The sequence below is a fragment of the Sebastes fasciatus genome, chromosome 11, assembly GCF_043250625.1.
Source record: "Sebastes fasciatus isolate fSebFas1 chromosome 11, fSebFas1.pri, whole genome shotgun sequence".
In the NCBI taxonomy this organism is placed as follows: Eukaryota; Metazoa; Chordata; class Actinopteri; order Perciformes; family Sebastidae; genus Sebastes; species Sebastes fasciatus.
The window spans coordinates 14127875-14143774 of NC_133805.1; the positions used below are offsets into that span (position 1 = coordinate 14127875).

Genomic DNA, 15900 nt, shown 5'->3' on the forward strand with positions numbered 1-15900 from the left:
GAGCTATGCAGCTAGCATGGCAACAAAAAACCTTTGGGAAATGGCAACAAAAAAAAAAGCTTATAAAGCCCCAATTCCAGAAAAACAACAAGACACATTTTCCTGTTGCTAGGGTATGGAGATATGACAGCAACAAACCGGGTTACATTATTTCTCTCACACAGTGAGACTGATTGTTTCACCCTTGTTCTCTTATCTTGTGCTCTCCCATTCTTCCTCTCTGTCTGTCTATTAGTGTAATAACTGATGGAGAGGGTGCTGGACTGAAAGACATAAATAGAGGGCATGAACAAACAACGTCCTCTATGTCTATGTGCTTGTTTAGAAACGCATGCATGGTGACTGCATGTACGAAAATCCTTACCAGGAGCTTTCAGTATACGAGACTTTAGACTTTATTGCATGGAAAGCACAGACAATGAATATAATTGCTGTGTGTGTTTTCATTTAACATGCAATAACGTGTAAATAATAAAACATTGATGGCAAGAACACAAGTCATCTTGTTAAACATGAACTTTACTGAGTGTCAATCATTTAGGTTCACATAATGTATGTGGCTACTGTAATTAAGAAAAACCCTGAATCCAATTGAGCACTCAATTTGTTTATGTTGCTGTCTATACTTGAGAAATCATACTTGCACACTTACAAATACACACAAACACACAGACACACATCATTAGTAGATACCATCAGCAGTACTCTCTCTGCTGCTGAGGCATGTTTGTATTCACACTGCCTGTCTGAAGGCACTTTAGTCAGAGGAAGCTTGAAAGTATTTTTGCTCTGCAACAGCGTAACAAGAGTCAAGACAATGAATGCTGAAACACAGTAATGAGCTGGTCCCCAAGCAGGTTGCATGCCTGCTTAGGATGAATACAATCACCAGAGGAGTCCCACAACAGAGAGAGAGAAACAGCAGCAGAGGCAGAGAGACGCTGAGGCCATGCCCCTGCTAATGTAGATGCATTTTAAAATACATTTCTTCACTCCATTTTGGACTTCTATTCAAATTAAATTGCTGTTTTCCAACACCAAAAATAGAATATTTTTGCGTCACATGATGCACTCACAGTGAGAGGTTAGTGATAATTTTTGCTCTCCAACTACCAACGTTGTCTATCTCTACCTATTTGTCGGATAAAGATATTTTTGTTGTGGAAAATGTCAACATTTCCTTCAATGAAAACCCTTTATCTTTCTTCCTTTTATTGCTCAGAATGCTACAGTACAGTGAAGATTTGCACCCTAATGAAGCAGATGTTCAGCTAACTATGCCCAGCCTCCCTGCGGGGGGCAGGATCACTGAACTTAGACAAAGATTAAAAACTTCCATTGAACAAGCTGAGGACAGCAAAAAAAGAGAAGATGCTCGGAAACATATGAGAAATTAGAGAGAAGTCAAGGTTTTTTAATCTTGCTTCCTAAATATGCTGTATCTTGAGATCATTTTAGGATTGAAAGGGTTCAAAGAACACACTTTTATATGTGTTGCATCTAAGAGACCCTTTTCAATTAATATACACTTTTAATTACTTTTACAGAAGATGTGTTTTATAAGTAATAACTTTTCTTTTTACGTGTGATCTAATGTGAAGGGTATATTAACCATGTCATCAAATATCAGAAAATACTGTCACGACTTTGAGGAGCCATATGTAGCACTGACAGCTAGTGTTTTAATTTACTTTACTGTCGTCCAAATTCAAAACATTGGAGCCATAGCCAGTCCGCTCCTCCGGTGTGACTGATGGCAGTTAGCATGTGTTAGCATCAGGGCGTTATCCTCTGGCCAGCAGTAGTCGGAATCACTTCACTGGCTGTGTCTCAAATACTCGCTGCCTTAATAACCCAGCTGCACACGGACCACAGAGAGATGTGCCAAAGCTTTTCAGGTCGGGTAGAATCCGGGTTAACGCTATCTCCGTTGACCCAGTTCGTTAGCTGGCTTCCATGGCTGCAGAAGGCTGTGTTTGCGTGCAAAATTTGTTCCATATGTGGCAACGTGGTGTCGAAATGGGCAGTGAGCGGGATCACGCCAGCAAAAACAAAAACAGACGTTACGTATCATTATGGAAATTTCAAAGGAGAACATACTGGCTGTAGCATTGTTGTCCGAGAAGCCAGTGTTTCAATTCAGCATGTTTCCTTAATCTGATGACATATCATGGTCATTTTATGATTTATAGGCACTCACAGATAAAAGGTCTTACTTAGTTTATTCTGGGCAAAAAAACGAACGTGTTTCAGTTATAAGCCATCAGCGTGAAATGTGTTTGTTTTTTGCCCAGAGTAAACTAAGAGAGAGCGTTTATCTGTGAGTGCCGGTGATCTGTTTCTTCTGTTCTTACTACTACCTGGCACTCGATACTGTTCAAGATGTGGAGACGTGCTCGCTGCTACGTTCTACTTTCCCATTTTATGATTTATTACAGTGAATATATTACATATTGGTCCTTCAAGAAACCCATCTTTCTGACTCAAAGTATATTAACACTCATGATACACCAACAAAAGGCACTTTCAATTATTAATAAGCCTGATTAGACCTCTTCTCAGGACTCTGAGCAGATACAGCCCGCTCCCTCACTGACCTCTTAGTTTTGTTACACATTTTAGCTAGACAATTTGACTTGTCATAGTGCAGTAGGAAAAGCACAGGTGTCACTAATAACGACACCAGGACCCTGATACTGAAACTACATTTTCACTAATGGATTGTATATTCCATTACAAATAATGAAAAAAAAAAAAAAAAAAAAAAAAAATCCTATATAAATTATACCGTATAAATATCTTGACATTATCCTGTTTGACTTTGCAATTCGAATTATAATATAATTCTAAGTGTTTTCATGTAGCCTAACAATATCATCATTAATTTAAATTGGCCATTGATGCTATAATATAACACTACAATATGAAAATGAACATCTCAAACTGCAAAACAGCATAAATTATGCACTTATTGAAGGTTAATTTGTCTCTGTATATAATAAGGTCAGCGGGAAGTGTAACCAGGCAGGTCATGGCTGACTTGGAAGAGAGCGTGTTGCCATGCTGATATATTGGCAGAGACAGGGGCATTAATTATACTAATTTACAATTCACATGAAAGCACTCTCAGTTACGCACAGGTGGCATTCATCATGTTTACACAGGTCATTTACACGGTTGTCTGAAGTTAGGAGCGTTTTGTCTGACGTGGCACACTCGTACGGGAAAAAAAGTAAGAGAAATTAATTTAATTTATCATTTACACCGGTGCTTTTTCCTACTTTAACATTGTTGTTTTTTGACACCATGTATTTCCCAGCATAACTCCCCATCAACCTGAGCAGAAGTCTTATCAGCAGGAATAAGTGAAAATTCATGTGTGAGTGTGTGGGATTGTTAAAAAGACCTTTTTTATAGCAGACAATTTGGCTTGTCATGTCAGGGAAAGCATGCTGACTCACTGGTCTAGTTTACTGGTAAACTTAATGAATCAGAGCCATCGTTAATGATGCTGCTATGACAAGTCAATGTCTGCTGTGAAAAAGGTGTAATAGGAAGGAGATGGCCAGGAGAGGTGTTTCACTCATCTTACAACCCCAAATGAGGGTACACAATTTCTTCCTTTTATAGATATATTAAATTTGGAGAGTGCTCTATCCCTCAGATGTAGGACTACACTCTCTCCTCCTTCAGGTTTATTGTCTGGGATAGATTACTTCCTTGTTTTTATAACTGTGTTGGACAGGATCAAGGACTGTAGAATTGGTATCCAGACACTTTCTGATCATTCCTCTATTACTGTCTCTGGTCCTTATAAAGATTCAGCTTGCAGATGCTGCCGACTAAACCCTGCCTTATGGAGCCAGATTCCCCTTGTTGAGTATATTACCATGCAATAGCAGTGTTTTATTGCTGAGAATAAAACACTAGAGATAAGCCCGTCTATCTTGCGGAAATCTGCTACGGGCCGGCGTATTTACGAGAGGCTATTACATCTTATACATCGGTTCGAAAGAAAGAAGATCTTAAGAGCCAATTGGACCTAGAAAATACTATACAGTCTGGAGGCTGAATTTAGGTTGTCACCCAAAGGATCTCTGGCAAACAATTAGGCGCTTAGACCAACTACTTACAAGGAGAGCAGAGTCCCAAATCTTCTTTTGTGCGGAACATACTGTAGGTTACAGGATTCAGGTAGTAAACTAGATTGGTATGTTGTGCATAATGCTAGTGAGAAAACCACGACACAACCCCTATTTCACAGATAGCAATATGGGGCATTTTGAATCTGCTGACATAAACACAATAATGAGGACATTCTGCTGGCTGCTGAGAAGCCCTTTAATAGGGTCAAGTTTATTTTGATGCATTGGAGAGGTTTGGGATGGGAGGAGACTTCTTTATATGGATACAAAACATAATGTATATAATGGTGTTCAGCTCTGTTGTACTGTATTTGACAAACAGCGCCCGACAAGCATTAAGACCACTAATCTTTGCCATGGCATTTTTTTTTTATGTTGTCCTCGCCAATCATATTGATGGCTTACTTTCTGTGGATTTAGCATCCGCAAATTCAGGAAATCTGAAATTTTGCCTTTAGGCACCACTACCCTCCTTTCCTCCTCTTCTCATCTATCCTGTTCCATACCGCTTTGTCTGAACTACTTTCCTCTGTTTTTCCTTCTCCTGCTATCTCCACCTCCCATTCATAATTCCTTCCTAACTTGCACCTCTTTTCTCTTTTCATCTCCTTTGTTCCTATTCACATTCCTCTGCTCTCCTCTGCTCTCCTCTCTTCTGCCACTGTTGTGGCACTGCATTATTGATGCAAGCCTATTATCTGTCAGAGTGGTGGTGGTAGGGAATGACAAGGATAGTAAAAGAAAGAGAAAAAGAAAAGAAAAAACAGTAAAAGAAAGAAAGAAAAGAAAAGAGATTTGCTAACATGCTCAAAAGCATGTACATAAAACACATGTCATAATAATGCAGCTCATTTCTGTTGGGCACAAACCCAATGTAAGATGCAGTACACTGTCATGCAGGCCATGTATGTAACACTCACAACTGTAAGAACTAACGTCCCAATGATGTTTCGTAGAAAGAAATTAAATATAAAAAATTGCATCAAGGTTAACTTTCAGTTGAGTTCAGAGAATGTTGATAAAGGGAGGCTACCTGCAATATTTGATTCATGTCAGTGACACGACTGAAAAAGCTAAACAAAGAGAGATGTGAGACAAAAGATTAAATAACATGTCTGCTTTGAAATTGTGTTTTGCTGCAAGATTTTTTAAATCTCTTTGCCCGTTTGTCTGAATTGAAAATTAATTCTCACCAGTTATAACTTAAAGTTTAATGCAGCGATATAATGTCAGTGAATTATTTAAGTTGTACCTTTAAGGTCAGCGTGAAAAGCCTTTTCTTGGCTAAGGTAAAGGTGGGAGTTAGAGACAGCGGAGAATAGAAGCAGTGAGACAGACGGTTAGAGGGATGGAGTGAGAGAAAATAGAAAATAAAGAGATGGAAGAAACAAGCTGTCAATACATTAGTATGCTGACGGGATGCTTGTCACTCAGCGTGTCTGCTAAGTGGTCTATAAGTATCAGATAGTGACATAAACCCCCTGCCTCTTACACATACAAACACTGTAGTCTCACCCCACACACTCACACTGCATAGACATATACATTTAGTGAGATGCAACAGCTCTACATAGCGGTAACACAGGAAGCGCCTAAAGCAGACAAAGTACAGCTGAGCTCTCAAATGAGGTCATTTGAAAAATAGAAGCTAGAAAAAAACAAAAAAACGCACAGAGAAGATGTATACGCTTGAGGCGATGCTCAATATCTTCTCAGTTGCTCTTTGTCTTGTTTTATGTCTTGCTTTCAAAGAAAAGTGAAAAATGTGTGTTTCATCATTGCCAGTTTGTGCTCTCTTTTATAACAAGTATGCTGCATACTGAGACCTTGTGAGGGTGACTTGCAAAAATTAGAGTGATTCATAGCAAACAGTATTAATCCGGAAAAGTAAAGTAACGTCAGAGAACACATGATGCTGACTGAAAGAAGTCTTTCATGCAACAAAAGACATGACATTTCAAATAGATGTTTTTGAAAATTCCCATCCAGCTATTCAGCCCGTTCACACGAAAGGTGTATGAATGCCACGATAATGCACAAGTGTACAATAAGAATGCCTTTCTTGCTTTTGGCGTGTCATTTGTACGTCATTTCTGTATTGACTGCAATGTAAAAGCATTCATGTAAATATGCTACACTCAGAGTTAGTAACGTAAAATAAAAAACGGGGAAAAGAGCGCTTATGGTGGGCAGGAGGGGAGGTGGACAGGTCCAACAAACACAAGACCTTTAACCAGTAGACTGGTGTTCGAGAGCTGTGTTTCGTTTTGTTATGTAAGTGACGTTAGTGACGTTTGTCACATGTTTTTTAATGACGTTTTTGTCATGTTTCCCGTACTTATGTTACATTGTTTCCCTACCTAAATTACTTAGTTTATGTACTTATTTTATGGCCACCCATGAAATTTTTCGTAAAGCTAACTAAGTGGTTTTGTTGCATAAACCTAGCTGCGGACGTTGCCGTAGTTTTGTTGCATGGCGTACAAATGACACGCAAAAAGACAAAAATACGTCCTCATTACAAGCAAAATGTCCGTGTAATGTCGTGCTATTTATACGCCTTCCCGTGAGACCGGGTTGAACTATTACAAGATAATTTTACACTTTTTTCCAAACCTATGTAGTAAACAAACACGTCCCTCTTGTGCTCTCACTCCTGATATTTTTTGCTTTGACCTTTAACAACGTACTCTGATGTAATGCACTGCTATACTGATAACTGCATTCTATACAACAAAAGCACTGATGAATTACAAATTTAATTAGACTGAAACATTCATCAGTTAGTCTCTCTTGTTTGAGGTGGAACTAAATCACTCTCTGAATAGGCACTTCAATCTCTCCTGGTATCTACAACAAACAGGCAGAGAAGCAACACACACACATACACACACACACACACACACACACACACACACACACACACACACACACACACACAACACTAACACCATCCAATTAATCTCCTCAGAAACAAAGGGAGCCTTCTAATCAACACAGGACAGAGAACACGCTGCGGCACAACATGCATGGTAATAGCAGGCAGATAAGGCAGATAATTGTAGATGCTGTACAGACAAGCAATGAGGGCGATTTTGTGCTACTCCGACATTCAGTCCCGACAATCGAACCCTGACATAAATGATAAATAGCGTGGGTCTGCAGCTGTCTCCAGCAGCGTAATTGGTGAAATTGGAAAGTTTATCTGTGATTCACAACACATTATCTTTCCCGTCAATAGTACAGTTATCTTGGATTGCTGTGAAACAGCTGCCAACACAAATACATCTTTGGCTTTTAAAATCTCAGATATAAAAAAATCGGTGGAAAAAAAAGCAGTGTGTTTGTCTCGACTCTCACCCTTCTGTTAGCATAGATTTATTTCCTACTCTATCTGTAAGGACCCTGCTGTGAGTAAATAACATCTCATTTGTACGGGTTTAAATCAATGCCACATCACACACGCACACTTGTTCTTTCTCTTACTATGCTGGGAAAACTTAGAAAGCTGTTCAAACTTGAATTGTAGATATAGTATAAAAAGACCCAGATAATGACTTCTTCTTCATCCACTTTTCCCTCTCTCCTGTGACTTTGTTTGCTTGTTTGACCCATTGCTACCATTGTTGGCTTACAGGACTTTAGAAGAATGAATCTTGATTTGAATCGGATGTTTTGACTGTGAGTGAATGTCTTGTGAACAGCTGGACTGAACTGATAGACTTACTAGACTCAAGGAGAGTGAATAATGTGCGTAGAGATCCATCCCCTACTCCAATTACCAAAGCTGAAAAAGAGGACGCAAAATAGGCATCCTGTATGTGTTTGCATGGTTGAGGCCACATACACACTCATAAAATACGTCAGTGCTTGTAGATGTGTGTGTGAAGGTTTCTGTCAGATGAGACATTCCTTCAGTGTGTTCGATCGTCGTGGAAAATGGAAGCCTCTTTCTCTCACCCTCTCTTTGCCAGCTTCCTTTCATCCCTCCCCTCTCGGGGTGAGAATTGCAAAATCAATAGAGCTAAATGGAGTTGCTGCGGAAGCCATTGAGTGTCCTTTCTAAGTGCTGGAGGAACAAGGACAGTAAGAAGCAGCTGTGACACCCCAGTTACCTCTCCTCCTTCTCCCCTCTACCCACCACAATCCTTTCTCAACACTCTCTATTACTCGCTGAGCTTGTCCTCATTATTAACTAAAAGGCTACATTAAGTTGTAGCTCTTAACCCTTAAATTGCCTTTTGTTTAGTCAAGTTATTAATAGAGATACTGAATAAGAAAGTATTAATATGACATGTAAATAGTTACAGTAGTAAAACAACGCATAACGTAAAGTTAAAAAAAATCACAAAAGAGACAAAAGTTATTCAGGGAGTGTCATTAAGATCAAGATCTCTTTTACAAGAGAGACCTAAGAACTAATTACATATATATAAAACATTATATTGTGATCTAGCATTGTGTTTAGTTTGTTGAAAATTGCAGTAGGCCATATTGTGATTTCGATAAAATTTCATTTAATTGTGCAGCCCTACTGATGTCAGAAATCCCTGACTACCATATAGTATACTATATTACTGTCATATCATGCCATATAATGTGAGTGTCGGAATATTTAGTGGGAAATGTATCCGATTTACAGTGCAATCAAAAAAATTCCCACAATGGAATAAATCATAGTCCATGGCACTACTAATCCCTCAGTGCAATGCACTTTATACAGCAGTAATGTTTCTCCCCTTTAAGGGGTCCCTGGCCCCAAAAAGTTTGAGGTCCTCTGTTATAGACCATTCAATAATAATTTTATTCTTTTGCTGATAAAAGCTGATAATGCATTTAAGAAGAATTTCAACGTATCTTATGAAATACAGTTAAGAAACCATAACTATATTGTTGGTTATGGCTGATGGTCATCAATTTAAAATAAAAGAATATTTTAAAAGATTAATGTGCCTTCATTTTCACTTTAGTTATACAGTCCACTAAACCTTCTAGCATCTTAAAAAAAATCCAAATAGAATTTTTATTTGTAGAGGTCTGCGGCTGTTTTCAAAGACACTGTGATCACTTCTCTTTGATGTAAAATACCATGTGCTGCTTCAGGGCACACATCAGATTTTGATGTCGGTTTTTCAGATTCCAAAAGTTTCTTTCTAGACTCACCATTTTGCACCAAGATTCAACAACAACAGAGGCCGAAATCCATTGAAAACAGAGGTAGAGACACCAGTTTCTCTTTTGGCAGTAGCCTTCAGTCAATAGTGAAATCCAGCTACAAGACATGTTTTCATGAGTCACTACCTTAAAAAAGCATATTACGCAAAGATGAGTACACCAAACTGCACTGTACAACACAGATTGATGATCACAGAGTATTTTTTTTCCCTTCACTCTGCCCAATTGTGCTCCTAATGATGTCATTCCTCTCATTAACCTCTGGTATTTCAGACCAGTTTCCATTTATATTTAATGAGAGTGTCTGCACAAGTGATGAGTACTGGTGAGTAACTCATCACATATTCCCTTTGACTGCACTGCATGCTTCTTCCGTGGTCCTTCGCAAGATCCAAAAAAAAGGAGCAAACGGGATCCCCGTTATCTACGTACTGTGTACTATGTGAGTGGGAGAGAATGAGAGACAGAATAAGGGAAAGATGATAAGAAACAGAGAGAGAGAATAAGAGGAAGCGAGACTGAAATAGAACTAAGTCTTGAGGTTGTTTGCTTGTTTGCTAAGAAAACTCAGCAGTCTGCTACTAGGCTGCCCTTCTCTTTGTCACATCCACCTCTGTGGATCTCAGGAGAAAACACTGGACTGAGAAAAACACTTTTCAATCTACCTTTGACCGAGAACAAACAACCACCTGGTTGGAAGGCTCACACCAGCACAGATGGCAAGGAAATTGGGATGTTTGCATGCGCACAAGGATTGACTGCATAACTCAAGAAACCTGAGCCTTGGGTGAAATTTTTCAGTGCAAGATGAAAAAATGCAATAAACTGGATAAATTCAAAACTAAAGTATGGCTTTATTCTTTAAGTCTCTGTTCTATGTCTGTCAGTACCTTGTTTTCTGTTATTTCTAATATTAGTCTGTTTACATACGTGTGTCCATGTCCACTCTTGAATGATTTTGTCGTTGTTGTTGTCAGCTTATTTGCCCCTGCCTTTTTTTTTTCTTTAAGTAATATGGTTTGACGAAGATTATGACTATCATTAGTATTAACACTTTTATTTTCCTTCTTTGGTTATTAATTTGAAAAAGAATGAAAACAAAGTAAATTTAGTCCTCCGAAGGAAGGTGGTGGTGGCGGGCAAACAAAGAAAAAAAGGACAAATAAATAAATAAATAAATAAATAAATAAAGCTAGTGTATGTGCACACATACACAGCAATACCCGAATACAAATCTCTTATAATCTGCTTAGTGAGCTTGCTGTAATTATAAAGCATCTTCTAATGATTTCAGTATGAGTTGTACACATGCTGTGTCCCAGGGGTAAACGATTAGATTAGATTCACATCTACCATCCATTATTAGTGAGCTGGGGAGAGTCTGTGGAAAGGGGAGATTCCCAAGGAAATAATTTTAACTGCGAGGATTTTCTTTTCTTTTTAAAGTAGGGTTTTCTCTACTCAGCGAGAGCCTGGTGAGCTAGAGTGACTAGACGCCCTTCAGCCGAGTGATTCTCATTCAAGCGTCCACCTCACTGAGGTGTCCTTGAGCAAGACTTTCAGCTCCACAGTCACTGGTCTCACCCTGCATTGTAATGTCTTCAAGGGAGGGGGCTAAAACAGATGTCACATTGAGGACCAAAACTTTTTATCTTTATGTTCCGATATAATACCTGCCTGCTGTGCATAATGTGTTGTGAAATGCAGAGGTTATTTACAGTATCATTGTGTACATCTGCAGGATAATTACAGTAAGAAAAACAACATTCAGAGAGAAATATTATTGTATGCATATTTCTAGCTGAAGCAACTTCATGAGGTGCATTTTTCTTCCTTTCAAAGGACTGAAACAGTAAACTGCAAATTAGTTCAACAACTCTCCAGAAGCATGACAGATAATAGAGATCTGCTGCTGGCTGAGCCATTACCCAAAACTAAACAGACTTTCCACTTTGGGTCTATGTTTGTGTCTATGTGTGTGTGTATGTGTGTGTGTGCATAGGATAACAGTGTCTTCTACCCTCTTATCTCCTGCAGCGGGCAGAAGAAAGTGATGGAGGGCCTCCGGTAATTACAATGGAGAGCCTCTCCTTTCACTACACAAATAATGATAGCCCTTCACCTGCTGTAGAAAATCACCCTGAATCTATGCTCGCACTCAAATAGGATGCAGACAAACTCTCTCTCACACACACACACACTCCTCACCTGCTCCAGTTTCCAGTGGAACTCGGCAGGTCTGAAAGTGTCGACCTGAGTGAAATCTCTTCTGAGCAGGAACACCAGGCGGCAGTTGTGGACATACAGAGAGTAATGGTGGCGGTTCATTTCTGCAACGGGGAGACCACAAACATGCACGGTCACACAAATGCACAAATGCATGCAAACAGTTAAACATATTCCTACATTATGCAGTGTATGAATCAACAAGATCATGCCCTCTACCTCGAGGACAATAAACTGATGCACCTGCTCCTTAAGGTCTTCTTATTGATTTCTTTCTGGGATCATCCAAAACATGTCACACATTATAGCACAGTTGTAAGACTAAACTCTTTTCAGCTACCTCAGATTGGTTCGCCACATCAAAACATCGCTGTCAGCATGCCCGAAAGTGTGGTCACAGAGTGCATGCTGCGCGTATGTCTATTTTTTTTTCATTATCGACTGGTGTCTGTGTAAGATGGCAATGAAATGAAAGGTGAGTCCCACTTGTTCTGCTTTTATAATACACTGAATCAGCTCGAGGTGGGATGAGGTGTGGGCTGTGCAACAGATTTTCTTCTAAATACAACTCCACAGTGATGAGCCGTTGCTCGTCTTTCTTGACTTTAGAGTTTCTAAAATGGAAACGGAAATGCTCCCTTCGCATCTAACTGCTTTTTAAAACGTCAAAGCAATAATGTCAATTAAGATCATTCAGTTTGTAAAAAATAAAGTTATTACAGAGCTTTCACCACTATTAAGCAATTCTAATATGTGGAAAAAGAAATTAGATGTCTCGATAGTACATCTAATTTAGCTCAAATCTGTCACAGTGTGAACTAGGGGTGTAAGAAAATATCAAAAATATTGAATATCACAATATCATGTTTCGTATACTGTATTGATTCTCAAAGACACTGTGTCAAATTTTTTTAATTAATAGTTTCTATGATCAGTTTATGTACCCTTTAAAAGTAGTGCTATGATGTTGGATGTTACAGGGGCTGTGATAAATGCAAATGCAGATCCTTCTGTTCTGATTGCATAAAAAAGTAAACTTTTTTTATGCATATGGTGGTGTGTTCTTTATACTGACAGTTTTCCGAAAAATTAGATTTAAAAAATCGCAATTATCACCTTGCTTACAGTATCACAATATATTGCAATATATTGAACCGTAACCCCTGTATCATGATACGTATCCTATCGCCAGATTCTTGCCAATACACAGCACCAGTGTGAACTCTTGAATACTAATATTAAACAAAAAATAAAGGATGAAAATCTCAGAATGAAGAATGTAAGTATAAGTTTTGACCTTCTGATAAAAGGTAATTTGATAATTATACTGCCATGTTGATATCAAGATGTAAATAATGATCATAATAGTTATTTTGTCCCTATCTTTTGTCCCATCCTTGATATCACCAGGCCCAGCCAGACCAATGACGGGATACAATACATGAGTATTGGTGATCTGGCCCTCACATTGAGCCTTCTGGTACCATTCACATCCTTACGCCAAAAGTTGCAAATGGAAAAAAAAGGGTTTATAAGATTCTGATGGTTTAACACGAACCAGTCTGCAGTTTTGCATTACAAGATCAGACTACACATTTCGTAGACTAATAAGCCATCTGTGAGACCATTGTGAGAGCGTGCAATGTGCAGATGGCTTGCTCAATTACACAGTTCACACAGCTCAGTTCAGATATGCAGTGGGGGGAAAAGTTTAAAGTTTCAAAGAACATTTGCCATTGCGGGCTTCAGTCCTGGCTTAATTGTGTTGTTATTTTTTGGAAGGATGCTTTGGATCACATTATGTTCGTAGTATGTTTCAAATGCTGAGGACACTAGGAAATCAAAGTGTAAAATGGTATGTAAGAAGAAGAAGAAAAAAGTAGTTTCCAGTACTCCTAAAGTAGCATAAATGTTTCTAAAATATAATACTTTTTGTTCCAGTTGGTCAAATTTTACCTCTCTGTACATCTTAACAGTGAGCACGTGTGAAGTTGTTTCCTCACCAGTCTTGTCAGAGTTACACAGCAAGGTCTCCTTCTCAGCTCTGAGTCCTGGACTGGGCCCGTGTTTCATCCATGTTGCTATGGTGAACTGGTCTGTCAGGTTTTGGGGCACAACATGATCTGGAACATTAGCGGCCTGATGTCCGTCGAATCTGTAGATGAGGTCGCTGTCGCGGCCGCTGTCAGTCAGCAGAGACGCCGTCCAGTTTGTGGAAGGGCTGGGGGCAGGGAGCAGGTCCATGCTGCCTGATGCTGCACCTGGATGTGCCAATCACAAGATACGAGACTGTCAGGACGGCTGCACAGAGAATCAACCTGCAGAGAAACTGCTTTTCCAGAGCTTTCTTTTTCCTATGTGATCTCTCAGAGTAGCAGAAGTCAGCATACATCGGTTCAAGACCTAATATTGTTTGTGTATGTGAGAATCCTGGATTAAACAAATATAACTCTGTGAATCAGTTTAGAAGTGGTGAATATATCTGTCGTAATCTGATATTACTGGCCATTTGTTATGGCTCATGTCGCATAGCCATGGCTACTAACAGAATCTTCTTACATGAAACTTACAGTTGCCAACATGCATCATGTACTCAATTCAAAATCAAATAGACCATAAAGCAGGGTATGCTTTAGGGCGTGGCTACCTTGTGATTGACAGGTCACTACCACGGCGTTGTCTGTGTTTTCGTCTTAGAACTTTAACCCTTTCACAGTGTGTTTTCAGTTCATGAAAGTTAATTATAACCTTTTTGGTCGCCTAAAAATGTCTTATTCAGCATTTGGTTGTACTTAGCTACACCCTTTGTTGCAAAAAAACATGTTGTCGGCCAAAAAACATTATGGCGAAAACCAAAATGCCGAACTAGAGGCTTCAAAATGGCAGTCCACAAACCAATGGGGGACGTCACTGTGACTACGTCCACTTCTTTCTTACAGTCTACAGTAAAAAATAATAATATGCCAAATTCAACACATGTTTTGAGGGCAAATCATTGATTTACAAGACAAAGTTTATACAACAGCTTACTGTTATCTGTAAATCCCGATTATGTGACCTGACATATTGGTCTTTTTTAGAGAAGTTTAATAGTGATGAGGTGTAATTAAGTGTCAAAAAGGAATACATGTTAAAAATTATCATTGTGCACAACACAAAATAGTTTTTTTCTAATAAAAAAAAAATATTTCTAATATTCTGTTTGTACAGTGTAATACACAGTACTGTATTCTGTATATTACAGTGCAAAGCCATGGGGAGCAAAAATGAACACGTCACATGTTGGAATGACGTTTGGAAATTTGATAATAAAACAATTATTTCAAATTATTCTCCTGCATTGAAATGGCACACCGGAAATTGGCATATTAATATACTGCAGAGGCTAGGATGTCAAGAGGTAATTTCATCTTTGAATTAAATTTTTCCTTGCCTGTCATTATTATTATGACCCTTTGCTCTCTCATAGTCTTAAACTCTTAAATAGCTCTTCACTATTTCAACAAGGCATTTCATGGAACTTCTACTTCTTAAACAAATTTCTCTTCTCTCTTCTTCTTCTTTCTCTCTACTTACCACAGAGTTTTTGCAGAGACTTCTCAGAGTATGTTTCCCGATCGCAACCTTTCCCGATGTGATTGGTCTGTAGCTCTACCATCGCCTTCACGCCAGACAGGGGACCTCCACACGTTTCCAAATGCATCTTGGGAAACAGCTGCCGGCTTCCAGTCCCTGGCTCATAGTCCACCCGCTTGTTCCAACCTTTATGGGTCAAAATGTGTTTAGTTTTTATAGAGTAAATACTTCATCCAGTCATGTCAGTGGTGTTACACGTTGCAATTACAGGTAACCTGGTGTCACACAGTAAACAATGGTTGATGTTTCTAGTTTTTCAATTAAATCACTTTTCATATTACATAAGAAATAAATTACACATCATGTCATTGTTACTATATGTGAAATGACACCTGATGTGGTCCATATCAGTCTCCCTTTCAAAAATGAGATAGCTGGTCTGAGATCTCATATTCCTGTTAGTGCTTTCGAACATTTCACTTAAAGGTACTAAATGCAAGATTGGGAGCATACTGTATCTATTTGCTCCACATGGCTCTCAACATGATGCCTGCTGAGCCAGCGGCTAGCAGCTAATGGTGCTAGCAGCTAATGGTGCTAAGAACGCTAACAGTAAAAACAGCGGACACAGTGCCGACGGTGCGTTAACGAAGTGTTAACCTGGGGGGGAACCGGAGGGTGGGTGCTACGCTTCCGCAGCGGCGCTGTTGGTCAGGACGGCATTATCCGCTGTAAACACTGTATGAGCGCAGAGCAGAGCGGCCGCCATGAGTTACTA

General features: G+C 39.1%; 2 protein-coding genes across 2 annotated transcripts in view; one reads left to right on the plus strand and one right to left on the minus strand.

The window, feature by feature from the left end:
• The window catches only part of rbp2b (retinol binding protein 2b, cellular), a 232898-nt gene that overhangs the window by 62236 nt on the left and 154762 nt on the right, over nucleotides 1–15900 (plus strand). The window lies entirely within an intron of this gene.
• Nucleotides 1–15900, minus strand: part of clstn2a (calsyntenin 2a) — a 165767-nt gene that overhangs the window by 23180 nt on the left and 126687 nt on the right. The window contains exons 7-9 of the mRNA XM_074650901.1: nucleotides 15123–15308; nucleotides 13550–13807; nucleotides 11529–11650 (exon numbers count right to left, since the gene is read on the minus strand). Coding sequence (XP_074507002.1) covers nucleotides 11529–11650; nucleotides 13550–13807; nucleotides 15123–15308 — 566 coding nt within the window. The remainder of the gene's footprint in view (nucleotides 1–11528; nucleotides 11651–13549; nucleotides 13808–15122; nucleotides 15309–15900) is intronic.